Consider the following 20,754-nt stretch of genomic DNA (forward strand, 5'->3'; position numbering starts at 1 on the left):
GTGAAATTTATGGCTAGATTTACTGTTCTTGCAATCTCTTGTTTTTATACTTTTCTTTAAACTTTTGCTTTATAAAATGTCACTTTGTTTTCAAATTGTTTCATATTTTCAAAGATTTGTATAAAAGTCAATTTCTCCGAAGATTTGTTGGCTTATCAAAATAAGAAAGTCAACCAGCAAAGTCTCAGTTCAAAATTAATAGAGAAAAAAAAAACTGTACAGAATATAGAAAAAATAGTTATTTTCACTATTTTCTGTAAACATTTAAAATTAAAAAAAAAAACATACTAAGAATGAGATAATAATTTAAATTAAAAGTAAAAAATAAAATATAATAGTAAAAATATAGGTAAATAAACTCTTACCTTCTCAAACACAATATCAGTGTTTTTGTCAACCTTTTCTATTAACACAACCAAGTATACCATAAAATACATCTTATTGTGGTAATAAAGCATTTATAATTTGTGAGTGATATATATATATATATATATATAGAATTTTAATATTTTTAGTATAAATGATCAATAATTAAAAAATATTATATCACAATATAATTATTTCTTATAAATTTTATATAAAATAAATAATAATTGTGTTTATTATATATATGACTAAAATACTAGTTGTATGATAAAGTATTATAGAATTGTATGTCGATTTCGAAAAATAATATAAATTTATGAGACAAATTAAGTATGTTCATGTGCACTTGACATATTTCTTGAGTTCATACATAGTTCTTCTATGATTATTACACACAATGATAACATATTATATCAGTTTCATTACACACATCGGTAACATAGCATTGACCACATATTTAGATTCTGTTCTGCACATGTGAAGCTTCAAACTTGGGTTTTCCCCCATATGTATATATATTGATTACAGCTACTATTACTATTGATGTATAATAATAGAATATGTCTATACTCTATATATATACTCAAAATCTAAGACTTTCACAGATTCTGAAGTAAAATATGCAGGTGCAGGTAGCATTATATTGTTCCATACTCCAATGACTCCCAGTTGAAAGGCTGGAACACATAGTAAACTCTAGGTGAGCTTTTGAAGAGCAAAGCCACACAGACACACACAGCTGCTATGGCCACCATGGAGAGCAAGACTGGCCTATAGACCACTGCAGTTCTTATGCCACCATAAGCCAACTTCTGCTGGCATACCCTGCATTCACTTGCAATTTCTGTGCTTTCAATCTTCTCAGTCTGTAAACTAGAAATTTTACCTGTCCTATGTTGATCTGATAGCTTCTGCTTTGTGTTACCACTGTCTACAACAGTACCAGGTATATCAACCACATGTAGTCTTTCACCTTTTTTGTTGGTCTTGTTCTGAACGAGTTGAACGTAAGAGTAATAGCCCCTAAGGCATGCGTAGTCGTGGGGGGTCAAACCTGTACTGTCTCTGGCACTTTTCCATACTTCAATTCCTACCTGCACACAACAGATATAAGGTTAAAGCATAGTGTACTTAATTGTGATCAGTAATTCAATCAGGATCAATGTAAATATACGGAAAACAATGCACATGCATTCCCTGCTAAATGCTGGTGTTAGATAACACTTGATGTGGATTCCTAAAGAAAGATATGAACTCAGAAAACCTCATCAAGCATGAGACTGAGCATGAAAGGACTTATCATGCCTATGCCTACTAGAAACCATTATATTGAACTAAAGGGTCACCTCATTTCTCTTCCATTCCAGTGGACCAAAAGTCAGGTGAAAAGGGGGAGAAACACTAGTTTTTCCTTGTAGTCATTTCCCCTTTATCCCCGTAGTTTGAAGTAGTCCAATGCAAAAGCATGAGAAAACATAAAGTTACATTATAGAGAAAATAAAGGAATTACCATTCCTGGATCATCAATTAATGCATCCAACACGTTATCTGAGCCACTCATACTTGCTGCAACATGAAGAGGAGTCAATCCAGCTGGCCCAACAGTATCAGGTCTAAATAAGAATCTGTGAGTAGCCTTTTCAACTTGCTTCACTTCACTGTCAGCAGCATCTGATGTTTTAACTGGCACAAATCTTAGCAGTAGTTCTACCATAGGTCTACTGTTTCTCATCACAGCTTTGTGTAGAAGACTCATGTCTAACAATGCAAGCTCAATGGAGGCATGTTCTCCTGCATCAACACCGCCCTCAAATATAATATCCAAGAGTTTTTTCATCACAGCACACCAACCATGGTCCATCGAGAAGTCAACAAGCCACGAGATCCGATTAAATTGGAAGATATCATGGATAGGAGCCACGGGACCTAGCCTAACTTTCACACGACTTCTATGAAGGAGCCAACCCATTTCTTGCAAGAAATGAAGAGCTTGAGTCTTTTCTTCCATTTGTTGGTTTTTAATCTGGAAATCATTAGTGGTTTCAGCAGCCTCAATCACATTCTCCAATTTGCAGATCTCTGAACAGACTTCTTTTTCTGCAACTATAAATGGAAAGGAACAGCTGCTAAGACCATGGTCTTCCACCTGACAGCATTTCTCATCAAAATATATTTTCAGAAACTTGCACAATAGAAAAAGCCGTCTTACATCCATAGATTTAATTTCCAAAAACTACTTTGTGCTTTCTTTATTGGAAAACAGGCATGAGAAGTGTTTTACATCATTCTCATTTCTTATAAAATAGATTTTAAGCCTAAAACAACTTTTAAGATAAGACTAGCACCTGATTATATATTATAATTTGGTCATATAGCTAATGTGGGATTTTCAACCTTATTCATAAAAGAGTTTATAAGAAAGCCTAAACTATATGCGACTACTAAGGTTAACCAAAAGCTACCAAGTTTCCAAGAGCTATTATAAGAACCAAATGGCAGACATAAACAACATCAATATTGAATTATTAACAAAGGACTTATTCATAACACAAATAACATCTAAGAAGTAAGCACCAGACCTTGTATGTTTCGGTTAATTTCAGTAAGTTTACAGAATACACTCTAAAGCTTTCAAAATGAAAATAAAAAAAAAAATAAAAAAAAAATGAAACGAAGTCATATTTCACTTTTTTTGGAAAAGAAACACCACAGAAAAATGCTTAGAAAAAATTTGGATTGTGATAAAGTGATACCACCTCAATAAAACCCCTCCCGGTTACATTTGGTATATGACAAGTGAAGTTGAGATGCTGAATGGATTTATCAGCTCCACCAATCAAATCATGACAACTAGCATGTACCAGATACTTCCCTTCAAGTGCGCAGAGCAACCTGGAAACAAAATTAGAGAACTCATTACCAACAGATCAACATCTGGGCTAATCCGAACAAACAAAATTTAAAACTAGGATCTTTCCTATATTCAAAATCCTACACAGAATATGAAGAACAAAAAATCCAATTTATACCCTTGAACTAAGGTAAAGGTGTCCACCCCCCCGGATAAGTGCTACTGACAGTAATTAGAATCTGAATCCACTTTTTCTTTCAAAATTCCACCCAATAAATATTAAAAGGTGCTAAAATCTGGGAAACAAAAAATACATTATGGTTTTTTTCCTTTTTCTCATCCCTTCTTAAGAAATTGTACATCCATCAGCATGATATGCATCAAACAGAATTAAGTACTGTGTAATTCAACATAAGCTTCTTCCAGTGCACAAATACTCCCCTCTTGCTAGAACCTTCCATTAAGTCAACAATTCTGAATCAATGTAAAGGGATTTACCTTGTACTAGACTGGGAAAGGTTGCAGCCTTTCACAATAAAGTGAGCCCTAGCACTTGCAGGAACAGCAAGTGGTTTAATGCATGAAATCGTACAATGATGTGGGCTTTTGTGACACAAGGGCACATCTAAGACTACCTGACCTGCAGGAGAGATGCATGAAATAAAAAAAAGTTTCTGGAAACAAAGATAATGAACAATATAAGTTCTTCAGGATACTAAAAAACTGCAATCACATGACAGGAATGTTCACACAACACAGTATAAGGGAGAACAAACCGTTATACAGAAAAGCCAAAGATTGCTGCACCCTTGCAAATACCCATCCTGTCCTCCAAAATGTATCATTTGATTCGCCAAGAAGCCTTCTCAAGCTGGATCCTAGATTACAGTAGAGCTGCAATATCAAAATAGTAATAAACACATTTAAATTATTTTCCCCATTTCAAATGTATTCATCTGGCGACCAGCATTTGTAGCACTATATTAAACAATACCTCCTCCCATGCAGATTTTTCAAGACGAAGATATATCGTTAATATGATACAACCTGGCCTTATATAGCTCTCTATCTCTGTGGGACTGTGGGATAACCAGTTGAGAATCTGAAACACAAAAGAAAATGTAAATCAAACACAGAAAAAAGGAACATTGCTGTAAATTGTCTACGGCAATTTCATGTCACAAGAAAGTACCTGTGGTCGGAGAAGAAGGGGAAAATCATTTGGATCCTTGCCAAAGAGTTTAAAAACAATTCGATCTGTACGACTCTGTAAACAGTAAACAAACAACATTTCAATCAATAAATCTTCTGAGACAGCCGTCAAAAACAGACCTTCACACTAATAAAAAGTTAGACGAACCAGAGAAACAGACCTCAAATAATGGTCCTGGCAAAGTAGTATCTTTATCAGTAAAGATATCTAAAGAATCTTTTAAACAACCGTAAATATTTTGAAACAAAGTAAAGAGCAGAATTATAAATTCAGAAATAAGGAAATAAACTTAAATTACACCAAGAATATACCTGAGCTTCTCCACTGGAACTAGATGGTGATTGGTTAGAGGTTGAATCTGAGTTTCTGCTCGTCTGTGGAGGACTTGATTTAAGAGAATCACATTGCAACCATGAGGGAAGATCAATAGATCCCATCTGAGATGCCACATGATGATAAGGCTTCTTATGATTCTCAACAGTGTTCTGCATATCACTGTATACATTATTAAGGTCAACGTTATTTAAGTTGTTCCTTCTAAGTGTAGTCTCCACTGCAGTTAATTGGCATGGAAGACTTCCCCTTGATTGACTTATACTTGAGAATGGTGCTCCTGGAGGTGATTTTGAATTTTCTACTCCACCATCTCCTGAAGGTATACATTCTTGTGTCCCACCATTAGTAGGCCCTGTTTCACACTGTGCCATGGATATTGGAGGGTCCTGACTGATGAAGCCATTATCAATCTTAATGGAAGAACCAGGCCGTCTGGAAGCTTCAGGAGTGTTTGAATTAAGGTTGGGTTCTTCATAAGCACCTCCTGGTGTCCCAGCATTTAACAAACCTTTAGAGTCCTCCAATAAGGAGGCTAAAGTTCTACCATTATTTGGAGCAGCCAGACTTGCCAGGTTCCTCAGAAGATGAGAGAGTATATCCTGGTTCCTTGTATGATCTGACCCATTTGCTGCAATTTATAGAAGGAAAAATCCGTGGGGTCAAATGAGTATTCCAATTATGACATCCATGATGAAGGTGAAAGGCAAAAGGATTATAACAGCGGAGACAACACTAAAGCTACTAACTCAAATCATAAGTAACTATTTTCTCTTTCAAGTAATGATCCAGCAGACAAAACCTTCAGGCCTTCTAGCTTTGCTACAGGAATGTGCCAAAAAGTTATCAGAAGGCACATGTAAAAAGAAGAGTATTTGATGATACAATTTAATCACTATCATACATTTTTATCAAATACTTTGGGCCAATTATAATTTGGAGAATCAATTTCAATCTGGTAACAAGATGTCAAAGGTCAAGTGCCTATCTCCCTATGCAAACGCTATACTTCTATTTAGGTAGATGAGACTCTAGTGCAGAGCAGAAAGGTCAAGAAATGCTGTTAAAGCTAACCACCTAGGTTCTGGTTTTTAACTGGAGTTGGAAATTTGAACTTTTAAAGGAAACTTAGCATAGGAGAAAAATAGACTCCTCAAGTCATCAAGCTACTATGGAAAAAAATAAAATAAATACAACTGCACCTTTGGCATGGTTTGCCATATCAATGACCATAAAAATATAAGAAAATGATTTGAAAAACTAAACTGTGCAATAAAGCCACTCATCATCTGAACTCCAGAATCTAATGGGTTCAAATTCTTTAAATTAGCATCAATACGGATGAGGCCAACCTTAATAAGATTTTACCACTAAAACACTTTCAAACAGCACCAACAAGTAGCTTAGATTCATTATCATTACAGTTTCATATTGCAACAACAAAATAAATAAATCGTAAAGAATGCCAAACCGATAAACTTCTGTTGTCACAAATACTCACTATGCAAATTGGTCAGTATCCGTAACAGACTCATCAAAAGATAGCTACTGCCACTTCCATCCTTAAGAGAGCCTTCATTAACAACAGTAACATCAGGATGAGTTTTCCTCCTCCTCCTGTTATGGCCATCCAGACGCCTACGACAACTTCTCCTCCCTTCATCAAACTCTTGAAGGACATGAAACCTGCCACAAATTACGAGTTACATCCAACTTGAGTACAAAGGTTGGTAAATACCGTAAAATTCTTAAAACAAATAAGTTTTTTTAAACAACTTTCACTCAGGACTTAATCGACAAAAAATAGAGAATCTTCCCCTTTTTGAAGGCTCACAAAATATTAATTTGATGATCACAATATGAATTGTATAACCCCCAGAAAAAGATCTGATTGCAAGCATTCTAACTGACCTGCTACACTGTTGACAGAAACGTTGCATAACATTTCCCACTAGTGCCATAGTGGCCTTAGAATGAACATCACAAACCTTGTGCCTACGGTGGTAATCCTTGGCATTACCAAGATCAGCCGTACAATCTTGCACCTGACAAACAGCACGGTTAGAGGTGGTAGCAGCAGCAGTAGTAGTCTCAATTACCTTTGTCTTCTTTCTACTTTTTTCCTCTCCTTCCACCATGAAAGGGTAACCGTAACCCCCAAGGTTCAAACTAAGAGAACCACCCTCATCATTCAGTCCCTCCCCTTCACCTTCCCCTATAACACCCCTCCTCCTTTTCTCCAATTCCTTATTTCCCTCACCAGGGTTGATTGCAGAAGAAGACCAATCGTTGGAAGGATTGGTCTTTTTTGCAGGAATTTCAGGATGTGGTGGGAAAAACTGGCGGCTCCTACAATCTGATGGCACTGAATTGAGTGGCTGAGCAGTGAAAAGATCACCGTCCCATTTCCAATCATTCAAATCCCATTCCAAACTCCTCTTCCCATTCGCAACAGCCTTCTTCATTCCTGACACCACAGGTCCATACAAGTACTGATTCTTACCCCCAAACTCAGCCTCCATGGATGAAAATCTAATGTGCTGCAACAAAGTCCAATTTACAACCCCACCTGCAAATAAAACATCAACCAATGATAAAAACACAAAAGGTTGGTAACCAGAAGAGAAAAATTGAAACTTGCAGGAGCATTTTCACACAAGCTTGAGAATTTACATGATGAGGAGAAGATGAAGAAGAAGAATTGTGTGTGTTTTTTAAGAAGTGAGGAGAAAAAGGAAGAGGTGGGAGTGGTGGCCTTAAAAAAGACAAGAGAGAAATTAGGAACAGATTATTTGACATCAAAATGTGCTTTTTTCTGTGCTGACTACTCAGACTGACTGAAGAGTGATGATGAATGTGTGAGTTCTTATATGGAGTGAGTGTGACCACATTGTCATCATGCATTGTTGTTTGGTTAAACTAAAGGAATCTCCGCTGTTTCGAACACAATTTACTTCTTATCTGTTTGAAAATCGAGGAAGATTGTTAAATTACCAATACTAAAAAATATGATCACAGACCACCAGTTCTGAAAAAACTGCAAACTGTCATCATACAATAGCTTTTTTGTTTTTTACTGTCGTCTATTTTACTGATCATTATTTTTTAACTTAATACAATTTTCATCGTTTAGGTTTCTATTTTAAAAATATTTTTACTTTAATATTTTTATACTTTAACTCATATTTATTGATTTTCTAAAATAAGGTATCGAATATCAATTTTAAATAATATAAGAAACCAAAATATACACAAAGGAAAATAAAAGAGTACAATTATATTAAATCATGTATTTTTTAAAATACTGACTGATTAGTTTTTATAAATTCTTCTTTATTTAAAATATTCAAGTTTCACTTCTTAAAATTCAAATTCAATTTTAACTATTCAATTAATACCGTGTTAATGATCATACATAGTTTATGCTGCATTATTAAGAGTTTTATTATTCAACTGATACAGTCAATTAATTTTAAAAACGTATAATTTTTTAGGATATTTATTGTAGAGTGAATAAATTTATTGTGCAGTTTATAATTAAATGAAACTATATATTTTTTTATTAAATTGTTTATCGTCTTAATCTTCTCACTGGATAAAAATCTTCTTACTGGATAAAAACATTTTTACAGTTTATTTATGATATAGTTTTTGAGAGAATTATAATTAAAAAAAATCAATAAACTTGAAAAAAAATTAGAATGATAGTAAATTTTAACTTTTCTTTAAATGCATTTTTCTTAAAATTTGAGAGAATATATTGCCAACAAAATTAGAGAACTCAGTAGTCAAACAGAGGTCTTGTTGTGACTTACCTATTAGAGAACGAACTACTTGTTGTGGTATATAATGATTTTTTTTCCCAAAAAAATATTTTTTTTAAAGTTTTCTTGTAAGAACCTGATTAAAAAGGAATTGCAAGTATAAGAACAAAAAAATTCAATTAAATCAATAAAATATAAAGCATTAATAAAAAAACCATAAAAGTATGACCTGATTTTTTAATTTATAAATAAATTTAATTATATGAAACAAATTTAAATTTGTACGCGGGTTTGATAAAATTAAATTGAAAAGGAAATTTAATATATGAAAAAAATGATTTAATTAAAATAAATAATCCTTTAATATAAAAATATTATTATTGTTAAAATACATTAAAAAACTCGTAAGTTGACTATTAAAGTCAATAATAATTTATGAAAATGTTTTAACCAGCAAACTATCTTTTCAAAAATAAATTAGTAGCACAATCATTATTTTTTTCCTGCATCATCCAAGTAGATAAAAATTAATTATATAAGTTTTAATAATGTATTATGAATATTTTGATTAATTCTAAATTTGATAAGTAACTTTAGTATCTAATGTAATAGACTATATAATCTAATAGACGATAGTAATAGAGATGTTACAGATAATTATTTATCTAAATAATTTTATTTAATTTTAAGCAACACAAAGTTAAATGGGAAACAAAAACAAAAATAATATTTTATTGATAACCAAAGTATGTTATTATTGGACAAATATTAGACAATTCCATGCTCTAATTATGTTATCCTTGTTTGATGGAGTCTTTCTTGATTTTAAATATAAATATTTTTTATCTAAAAAAGAGAAATATTGATGGTATCTCTGTTAGTCCAATATTGAAGCTCTGATTTCTCTTTATTGGGAGTTTAATTATTCGTTTATTTTATGTCTCACAATTCATGTTTAATTTTTTAAATACTTTGAAAATTTTATCAAGATTTTAAAAATATATATAATTTTAATTCAAAAAATTAGTTTTAAATTCATTATATCAATACTAATATTTTATAATTCAAATAATTTATATTTTATCTAAAAAAAAACAACAATTTATATTTATGACTTTCTTTTCAATTCTAAAAGTTTCTCCTCTTTAATTTATTTTATTGATTAAAATGCACTATTTTATCTATAAAAAAAATCATTATACACAAACAGTTTATTAAAATTTTCAGACAAAAGTTAAAAGATTTATAGAATATGTTCGTTCCCGTTAATTTTCTGATTAATATTTGAAAAGTATATGATAAATTATTTTACATTTATTAGTGCAGATATTTGTACTTATTTGTATTGTACACATTAAATCTTTAATTTTTCGACAACTTGTTAGCCTTTTGCTTTATTTTAGGCTGATATAATGTAGTAAGTTATAATGTTAATGAATTTGATATAATTTAATAAGTTCTGTTTGATTACCTTTTTTATAAATATTCATTAAAAATCACTTTTTTATAAACTAAGTTAACCTATAATACATTTCATTATAAAAAAATTGAGAGTACATTTATTTTATTTTTTTTAAAGTTGAAGTGTTATTTTAAAGAAATTAAAATATAAAATTCACTCATTTAATAGTCTCATTTGATTTTCTCTTATAAATACATAAAAATAAAAATATTTAACCAAATTTATAATAATCATAGATAGATATGAGATATGTATCCAAAGACAAAAACAAGGCAAATCTGTCCTTATAAATTCCTCACTATCATTGCATTTGATTTGAAATAGTTTTTTATTGAAAATAATAATAATAATTGATGCTGTTTATAAATTCCTCACTATCATTGCATTTGATTTGAAATAGTTTTTTTACTGAAAATAATAATAATAATTGATGCTGTGGGACTACTAAAGAAAAAAAAAAGGTAGCATTAGATGGTCTTGGTTCTTGGCCCCTTCCCTTTAATTGTAAGTAGTACGTCTTTATTTAGGCTTTGTTTGTTTGCATACGAAACGAAAGACAGAGGAAAGAAAAATAAAATAAAAAGAGAAATAAATAGGTTTAACTATGTGAAAAAGAGAATTTTTTATTGGCATGGAAAAATGGATGAAAGTAAGATATCAGATTTGGAAACAAAATATAATAAATGCAGAAGATTAAAATTCATATAAAATAATGGCTGCACCATATCAATTCAGACTGGAACCAATACACTGATATGAAATATCCGTTTTGTTCGTAATAATTTAAAAATTTTATATTCTGGATATTTATATTCGTAAGTAAAATCGCAAAGTTGCAGATATCTAAATTTTAAATTAATATGCCACTTCTAGATTTCACATTCAGAAGTTTACTTGGACAGCATAAATAATTTTCTGGATGTCAAGATCCATAAGCATTCCTTTGTCATTTATTTATATGAGATAGGTCATGTACATGTGTCATTCCTTTGTCTCAACTACCTACTCATTGTATTAAGGGAGACATGATTGTTGTCCAGATTGATGAGACAAATTACTTGGCTGGTCTTGAGGATTGCAAGACCCATATTCATGGTCGGGCTATTCTATCTAAGGGGGATAAACCTCTCACATACCTGGGTTTAACTAAAAAGTTGCACCCATTGTGGAAAGCTCTTGGATCGTGGAAAGTCATTCGTCTTGGGAAGGGTTTCTATGAGTTTGAGTTCGCTTCTTTAGAAGACATGCGATGGGCCCTCGGGATGGGTTCCTTGAAGTTATCTCTTGATTTCTTGAGATTGTTTGCTTGGAAAAAAGACTTTGTTCCAACTACCATGAAGAGTACCAAAACTCAGGACTGGGTTAGAATCTACAAATTGCCTTTGGAGTATTGGAAATCAAGGGCGATATTTTCCATCATCAGAGGTCTTGGTACTCCTTTGTCTTTGGATGAGCATACTATGAGAAAGAATAGCGGTATGTTTGCTAGAGTGTTGGTGGATATTGATTTGTTGTCCCCTCTCCCCGATCACCTCTTGGTTGAACGTTCGGACTTTGCTTTTGTAGCTGATGTGGAATATGAATGGCTCCCTCCATTTTGCTCTCACTGTAAGATGATTGGGCATGAGTTTGCTCAGTGTCGGGTGATTCATGATCAGGGTCGTGTTCCTGTGCCTTAACACAAACCTTCTCAGAAGACAACTTCTGATGAACGGGAACAGGGGAGGACCGCAGTTCCTAAATAACGTAAAGGGTATCGGAAGAAAGATCCGCAACCGAAGCTTGTGGAAGGCCCCACTGATGAATTGAACATTGATGCTCCTGGCGGGGCTAATGTAGGGCCACTCTTGAATCACCTTGCTTCTGTTAAAACAGGTGGAGTGGATGATGATTTTGTAGATATGTCTCCTCTTGAGGATGCCTCGAATCATGATAGGTCCCCATCCAGGCAGAGGTTGTCCACTCCCACTTTGGATTTCCCATAACCAGGGAGGCTAAGGAATTCACCTGTTGTTATGCAAGCCAATGGCTCAAAGTAATATTCAGTTACAACTCCTATTGATGATCATCATGTGGAGGTATTTGCTCTTGTGGTTGTACCATCTTCGTAGTGTCCTACCTCTCTTCGGAGGGCTAAATCACTTGCAGATTCTAAAGCACCAATTAAGACTCCAATTGATGGTCATCATGTGGAGGTCTCTGCTATTGTAACTGTACCATCTCCGTCGCCTCATACCTCCCATCGGTAGGCTAAATCTCTTGGGGATGTTAAAGCACTATCGTTGGTCATGCAAAATCACTTTTTTGATGGTTTGGAAACTAGAAATGTTGTTTCAAAGTTTTGGGCTCATACTAACAAGATGGAGGAGGATGCCAATGATGCTGGGGAGGAAATAGTTTGCACTAAAAGAAAACCAGGGAGACCACCTAAGGGGACTGACAAATCCAAAATAAACAGCTAAGGCAGTTCTCTCTACAATGTCACAATGAAGGTCTCTTCATTTTTCTGGAATGTTAGAGGACTAAACCACAAAATTGTGGAGATCTTGATTAGTTTACTTAAATTACATAAATCCCTCTTGGTTTCTCTTGCTGAACCTATGATGTCGTACACTGATGCTTTCAACGTCCTTTTCAAATCTGTTAATATGCATATGGTGGCTACTTCTTCTATTGTTAATAAAGATGTTAAACTTTGGTGTTTGTCGGTTCTTAATCTTGTCCAAAATTTCTTGGTCAATGATCAATTATTTCTGTAACTTGTCTTCTACATGATAAATGTTTTAGCTTTATAGGTGTTTATGGTGCTAACACATACTTTGCTAGACGGTTTTTGTGGAGGGATCTTAGTTCTTTCACAAGGCCTTGGTGTATTATGGGAGATTTTAATATTGTGCTCTCGACGGATGACTGTAAAGGGGGGTGGCTCCTAATTAGATTTCTTGTAATGAACTCCTTGATTGTATTAATACTAATGATCTTTCTTGTATGTCTTATACTGGAAGGAGAGGGTTGTATAGAATTCATAGAAGACTAGATAGGACTTTATGTAATGGAGTGTGTCTGGATGAATGGGATTCTTGTACTTATCAAGTTCTTGTTAAAAATTGTTCTGATCATTCCCCTATTCTTGCTAGTCTTGCTAGTAATTATTTGAGAAAGATTAGCAATTTTCGTTTCTTTTCTATATGGCTTCAGGACACTTCATGTCTGAAGCTTATTCATGATTCTTGGGCTAATAAGGTTGTTGGTTGTCCTATGTTTATTTTGCAACATAAGTTAAAAAGGTTTAAAATTGAACTCTGAGATTGGAAGAAAAAATCTTTTGGTAATGTTCATAATGCAGTTCTTCTTAAGCAGGGTCTACTCCTTGCTATTCAACAAAACTTAGAGACTGCTAGTTTGTCTGATATTGATGGGCTTCTTTGTTAAGAAAAGATTGTTAAGGAGGAGCTTGATCTTGCTCTTCACTGTCAATATTTGTTTTGGAAAGAAAGGGCTAAGATGTTATGGTTCAAAGATGGAGATCGAAATACGAATTTTTTCCATGTTGTGGTCAAAAGGAGAAATAATTCTAGTGGGATTCATCGTCTATGGACTGATAATGAGGTTACTGAGGATCCTAAACTCATTGAGGATCTTATTTTGGACTTTTATAAAAATCTTTATGCTGAGTCTATTTCTAATGTTCCGGATACCAGTAATATGGAGGGTTTTATTGGTTCTTATATTCCTAAACTAGTTTCCTCTCAGAAGAACATGATGTTGATTAAATGTCCTGATTTCTTGGAAATCAAAATTGTTGTTTTTAATCTTAATGGTAATAGTGCTCTTGGTCCTAATGATTTTGGTAGTGTTTTCTATCATTCTTGCTGGGACATTATTGGGATAGATGTTCGCAATGTTATTCAACAATTTTTTAAACAAAATTGGATTCTCCCTAGAATGAACAGTAATGTGGTATCTCTTATTCCTAAGATTCTGGGTGTTGACTCCATTAGAGATTATAGATCAATTGTTGTTGTTAATTTCAAATTTAAGATTATTTCCAAGATACTGGCGGATAGGTTTGCACTTGTGGCTGCCATAATCATTTCTCCTAATCACTATGGGTTTGTGCAGGATAGATAGATTCAGGATTGCATTGGTACTGCTTCTGAAGTTATTAACATGTTTTCTAAAAAGGTTGAAGAAGGTAATGTGGCTTACAAATTCGATATTCATACAGCCTTTAACACTATGAGTTGGAAGTTCTTATTATTAGTTTTGACACCCTTTGATTTTCACCCCTCGTTTGTCGATTGGATTAGTACAATTCTCCTTTCAACTATGTTTTTTATCAGAATAAATGACAGTTTGGTGGATTTTTTTCCTTGCAGTAGAGGTGTCAGACAAGGTGATCCTTTGACTCTTTACTTTCTTGTCTTGCAGAGGAAGTTCTTAGTAGAGGTATCTTTAAGCTTGTGAATGATAAGAAAATTTTACATATGTCTAGTCCGCAAGGTTATCTCACTCCCTCTTATATTTTATATGCTAATGACATATTTGTTTTTTATAGGGGGGATATTAAGTCTCTTAGAAATTTGAGTATTTTTCTTAAAACATATGGTGATTTTTATGGTCAATATGTTAATAACTCTAAAAGTAGTTCTTTCACCATGGATAATTCTGCAAGATTTGTCACCAAAATTCAACGTATTCTTTCTTGTAGTCATGGTTGTTTGCCTTTCAATTATTTAGGAGTGTAAATCTTTGTTGGTGCTCCAAAGTGTCGATTTCTTCAACCTTTGACTGATAAAGTCAAATTGAAGCTTGCATCTTGGAAAGATAAATCTCTTAGCATGATGAGTTAGATTCAATTGGTCAATACGATGATTACTGGATTTCTAGCTTTTAGATTTAATATGTATAAATGGCCTATTTCACTTCTTAACCAAGTTGAGCAATGGTGTCGAAATTTTATTTGGACTAGTGGTATTTTGAAAAAAGGCATAGTCATCATGAATTTGTTCCCCTCTTGAGAATGGAGATTTGAAGATTATTAATCTTCGTCATGAAAATAATGCATATCTTCTTAAGCTTGCTTGGAACTTCGCTTATAGCAACAAGCCTTGGTCTTTTCTCCTAAAAGTCAGGGTTCTTAAATCAAAATACGACTTTAGAATGGTTTATAGATTCTCATCTCTTTGGCCTGAAATTAAGTAGTTTTATTCTACTATACTTGATTATACTTCTTGGATTGTTGATACAAGTGCTTTTATTAATTTATGAAATGATAAATGGTGTTCTACTAGTTCTTTAACAAGTATTGCAAGGTTACCTGATGGTGCTAGCATTCTACATATAGTCTCTCAGTTTTGGACAGGTTGTGATTGAAATATTCCCTTGTGTTTACAGTAGATACCTCATTTTTTTAATCATATCATGGTTAGGGAGGAACAAGATATTCCTAATTGGATTCTAGATGAGTCTGATCATTTCACTCTTAAATCGATTAGGACTTTTTTGTTGGAACCAGGAGTTCCATGTGGTTGGGGTAAATTCATTTGGTTTTCATCTATTTCGCCTTTCAAAACTCTAGTACTCTGGAAAGTTTTTCATGGGCGGCTTCCTACAGTTTGAACATATTCAAAATAAAGGTTTGCATATATGTTCTATGTGTACGCTTTGTGAAAAACATGAGGAATCTATTCAACATTTATTTTTTTAATGTTATAATGCTTTGCATATTTGGAGTTGGGTTCGACAGCTTTTTCTTACTTCTCATTTCTCTAATAAGAATTATCTTCTTTCTTTTATGAAAAGTGATGGTAGTCCTTTGGTTAAATTGATTAAGCTTGTTGTGATAACTTTTTCTATTTAGATGATATGACATATGAGGAATTATGCTAGATTTTAGGATAAAATTGAGGTTTCTAGGGCTATTTTGGTAATTAAAGACTTAACTTGTCTAATGGGAAATTTGTCTAAAGCTTCAATGAAGAATTATATGTTGGATTTCAATGTGATTAAGTTTTTTGGTATTAATACTCGTAGTGGCAAAGTTCTTCGCCCTCTTCTTGTTAGATGGGAGTTTCATGGAGTTATGGTTCAAATTGCTATGGTTGCTAAGTTTTATGAAGTTATACATGCTATAGAGGAAGCTCAAAAGATGGGACTTACTAATGTATGACTTGCATGTGATTTTGCCTTGATTTGTGTTGCGTTTACTACTATGACTAATGTTCTGTGGATGCTTCATAATCGATGGAATACTTGTCTTAATTACTGTGGAAAAATCAGGTTTACGATTACTAATATTTTCGTGAAGGAAATACATGTGTTGATAAGTTGACTAATTTAGGATTTATTCATAAAAAAACATTTCATTTAGAATTCTTTATAAATAGGTATAATCTTCCTATGTATCGTTTTTGTTAGCATATGGATTTTGGTCTAATTCTTCCATATTTTTTTTTTCTTTCCTTTTTCTTTTTTTAATAATATTTTTTCATGTGATGACAGATTATTGTTGTTGTTTGAGGCTGAGAATTCAAATTACATAATAATGTCTAATATGAAAACTTTTATAAATATATATATGTTTACTCCTGTGAATAAAACAATTGTCTACATAATTAAAAGAATATCCCCACTTTAGCTACATAATTCCTTCTATACTCCTAAAACTACGTTATTGCCCTTAACACTACTTGCTTACCCCATACGCAAACACATTAAACTTAGTCCTGTGATATTTGGTGGTTACTGATCTAATCATGGATTATGTGTCTAATCACGGTGATTGCACTAAAAATAGGACAAATTTTTCAAAAGATAAACATGAGATAAATATATAATAAGAAGAAGAAAAAAAACTATCACTTCCTTATTTTTTTCCTTACATTTTAAATCAAATTCATTTACATTTACAATTTTCTCATTTTTTTTAATTTCACTCTATTTTACTTCAATAAAATAACCTATATTTCAACTCAATTTTCGCGTTTAACAAGTATTGCCATAGTAAAAAAATGTTGCATTGCTCACGGGATTAACTAAAACAGACACAACAAGGTAGGAAAAACAATTAGAGGGCACAATAGTTTGCAAATAAATTAGGTTTAACTGTTTTTTTCTTTGGTTGTGGTATTTTGTTTCTTTTTGAGTTTTATTTATATAAATCAGGTCGATAAATATTTTATTTGTTAATTTTAATCTTCATGTTAGCTATTATTAAATATTTAATAGATTGTGTTCACATGTTATTATTAGATGATGACATTTTAGAACACCTAATAAATAATTTATCTATCTTAGTTTTGTGGGTCTTTTATATAAATTAAACACATCACATAAAAGTGTAATTTAATTTTATAGAGTCTACAATGAATTTACATATTACTACTTAAAATAATTTTTATTAATATCTCTCCTTTACCATTTTTTTTAAAACAAGTGCTTACATATGTCATTCCATGCCATATATTTCCATACTAAATTTATTAAGCAACATTGATTAATTTTGCAAATAACTACATTATAAACTGCCTAAAATGATATAACAGTTGATGTATTGTTTAACAAGCATACTTATATTATTGGTAAATTATTTAAGGAACCAAAAATATAATAGAGTAGCATTAGTATATACGTAAAAGGAAGTATCTATCACATTATTACCCAGTAGATGACGACAAAATTTACTAAATATTTAATAAAAGATAAAAAAAAAAGAGAAAAATATTGGATTTAATTCATTTTATTAAAATACATAAAAAAAACAATCATGATATTTTATAGATATGAAAAGTACAATTAAATTGATAAACTCATTGTACTATAACGTGGTCCCTGGCAACTCATGTGCTTAGTGTGGAGGATAATGCTTTTTTCTGATGTGGACCTAGGATTTGTCCTACACTTCCTCTTCTTCTTTATTAGGTTAACAAGAAAAAATGGGAAAAGAAAAGAAGTGAATGAGAGTTTTGTAATTTCCCTTATATGATGGTACAAGAGAAGATGCTAGATGGAGCCAAAAAGATTTGTGAATGTAAAGAAAATAAAAGTTACTCAAAATAATTTCAATTTCAACCAAGATTATAAATTTATGTTAAACATCATCTATTTAAATTTTGGATAGATGGTCCTATTTTTCGTTAGGATTAATTCAAAAATTTAAGAAGTAAATTTTAAGTCTAACTCAATTTTATAAAATCTGTTTATAAGGTCAGGTCTGCATCCACTAATATACAATAAAATGTCTGTAGTTAATGTGGGATCTCCAGCAATTTATGTGATGAGACTTTAGATGTTTCTTTCTTTTTCTCGTGTTTTAAAAATCAAAATAAAAAATATAACATAAAAAGTATATTTTTATATAAGCAACATATAGTAACTAATTTTTTTCACTATTTAGATTATTTTTTAAAATTTATGCAATTACACAATCCCAGCTATCTATTTTTATATTATTTCTCCTGTTATATATTAAAAATTATTATTAATTAAAATACAATAAAAAGTTAAAATATAAATAAGTATAAGAGTGTAAGAAAAATGTGAAAGATTTTACTAAAAATGAAAAAAATAATATCATAACATGGTAATAGATTATTTGTATATATTAAGAGAGTGTGTAAAAAAATAAATTATAACTAAAGAAAGGTGAAAATTATATATAAAAAATACCTTATTTATACTATTATAAAAAGAGATATATTTTACCTTATTTTCCCATATTGATTGGATATTTGATGGCATGAGACTAGGTACATGTTCCATTTCAATTTGCTTATTTACAAGAGAGAAAGGTGAATCTCACCAAGAATGGTTCATGCATGGACATATAACATATTCCTTTTGCTCCATCACCCTATTTTCTTCTTCTTCTTCTTGAATTGTATAAAGTAATAATAAACAAACCGTATTCATACTTTTTAATATGTCTATGCATGATGCCACTACCTGAAAATTGCATCTCTTTCGATCTCAACCTCCAAAAGTGACATTGCCAACAAATCAAACATGAACTTTGGAGAAGAACATGAGGAGTGGAAACACGACTTCTATACATTTTTTAAAAACATCCATAGTATTTTTTCTTAGGTTTAATTACCTTTTTCGTCCCTATATTTATAGTCAATAGTCAATTTGGTACAGTGGTTTTTAAAAAATTCAATTTGGTCCCTAAGTTTTTTAAAATGTATTCAAAATGGTCCTTTCTGTTAAATATCACCAAACGACGTTAAGTGGTGCTTATGTGGTAGACACGTGTAAGTTACGTAGATGGTGCTTACATTACTTTAGTGAATACTGAATTAGGATTTAGGTTATTCAAATTGGGGATTTCGAATTTCTAATTTAGGGTTTCTAATACGAGGATTGCTCCCCTGGTTGGATTCTATGGTGCGCTTCCTGCTTCGATTCCATTCGGAGGTGTGCTCCCCTCATTCGCAGTTGCTGCCCCTTCACCACCTCTGGACCGTACCACATAATCGCTCCTCCAAATCGACCATGGGAACACAACTCACCATCGTAACTCACGATCGCACCACAGAATCGAATGAGGGGAGCACACCTCCGAATGGAATCAAAGCAGGGAAGCGTACCACAAAATCCAACCAGGGGAGCAATTCTCGTATCAGAAACCCTAAATCAGAATTCGAAATCCCCAATTTGAATAACCTAAACCCTAATTCAGAATTCACCAAAGTAATGTAAGCACAATCTAAGTAACTTACACGTGTCTGCCACATAAGCACCACTTAACGCCGTTTGGTGATATTTAACAGAAAGGACCATTTTGAATATATTTTAAAAAACTTAGGGACCAAATTGAATTTTTTAAAAACCACGGTACCAAATTGACTATTGGCTATAAATATAGGGACGAAAAAGGTAATTAAACCTTTTTCTTATTGTTGTCTTTTGGGTATGATTTCTTAGCTAAAAAAAAAAACAAGATATCTAAAAAAAAAAAAAAAGGTATTATTCACTTGTTTTTTTTTTGCAAATTCTTCTTGAACCATATCAATTTGAACCTACACCTCATTTTTCAGAAAAATAACGAAAATATTTCTATAAAATAATAAAAATGACCTTAAAGGAAAAGAGGTTTTTAAAACCTCTTTTTATAGAATACATTTCCAGATTTGGATTTTTGAAATAATGTCTAAATTTTGAAAAAAAAAATCTGAAATATATTTTTAGATTTTGTGTTCTGAATTTTCTTTTTTAAAATATATTTTTTACAATGAAAATTTGATATTTGAATTTCAGATTTTTAAATAAAAAATAGAGGATAATTTTAGAAAATTTGAAAAAGTGAAAGAATAAATGTTAAAATTGGTAGGGTGGAAGAAGAATTTGCCCTTGATTTTTACGCAAATGAAGGCCCAATTTATCGAAGCCTCAACATCTAATAGCCTTCATAAGTAAAAAAAAAAATCTTAAAAGACATTATAGAAGTGTGTCTTTTGCTCCAAATACATTATAACAATGTGTTGGGAAATCCCTTAGCAAATTCTTCCTACACCCAATCTTTTCAAAATTATCCTTTATTTTAAAAATAAAAATATGAAATTAAAAATAATACATTCTATAAAATAGATCTAGAAGAGATTATTGTGTTACGGAAATAAATATCTAAAAATCAAAATTAAAATTTTATTATGGATAAAAAAATTCTTGAACACAAAGAAAAAAAACTTGGAAACATATTCCGAAAAAGGGACTCCAAAATTACCTTATACTATTATAAAAGAGATATATTTACCTTATTTTA

At 31.8% G+C, this 20,754-nt stretch overlaps 2 protein-coding genes across 4 annotated transcripts; one reads left to right on the plus strand and one right to left on the minus strand.

Annotated features, from left to right (window-relative positions):
- Positions 1-720: 720 nt before the first annotated feature.
- LOC137807070 (squamosa promoter-binding-like protein 1) lies at positions 721-7,696 on the minus strand. Of its 3 annotated transcripts, none has more exons than XR_016519682.1 (12): positions 7,437-7,696; positions 6,675-7,332; positions 6,265-6,449; positions 4,742-5,394; positions 4,591-4,604; positions 4,410-4,484; positions 4,212-4,319; positions 3,994-4,111; positions 3,716-3,857; positions 3,123-3,258; positions 1,877-2,512; positions 721-1,460 (listed from the first exon to the last, which is right to left on the minus strand). XR_016519682.1 is itself a non-coding variant. In XM_090300649.1 (12 exons), the coding sequence occupies exons 2-12, from the start codon at positions 7,283-7,285 to the stop codon at positions 1,005-1,007; spliced, it is 3,147 nt and encodes a 1,048-aa protein (XP_090156775.1). In that variant the 5' UTR covers positions 7,286-7,332; positions 7,437-7,696; the 3' UTR covers positions 721-1,004. The 3 variants fall into 3 exon arrangements, 2 of the variants coding, with proteins under 2 accessions (XP_090156775.1, XP_068463619.1); XM_090300649.1 differs by having other exon boundaries at positions 4,578-4,604; XM_068607518.2 differs by lacking the exon at positions 4,591-4,604.
- A 3,318-nt stretch (positions 7,697-11,014) lies between these two features.
- On the plus strand, positions 11,015-11,668 carry LOC150028794 (uncharacterized). Its single transcript, XM_090300127.1, has one exon. It carries the CDS (start codon positions 11,015-11,017, stop codon positions 11,666-11,668), a length of 654 nt encoding a protein of 217 aa, XP_090156253.1.
- Positions 11,669-20,754: the final 9,086 nt, after the last annotated feature.

The sequence above is a fragment of the Phaseolus vulgaris genome, chromosome 3, assembly GCF_051622355.1.
Source record: "Phaseolus vulgaris cultivar YP4 chromosome 3, ASM5162235v1, whole genome shotgun sequence".
Lineage (NCBI taxonomy): Eukaryota > Viridiplantae > Streptophyta > Magnoliopsida > Fabales > Fabaceae > Phaseolus > Phaseolus vulgaris.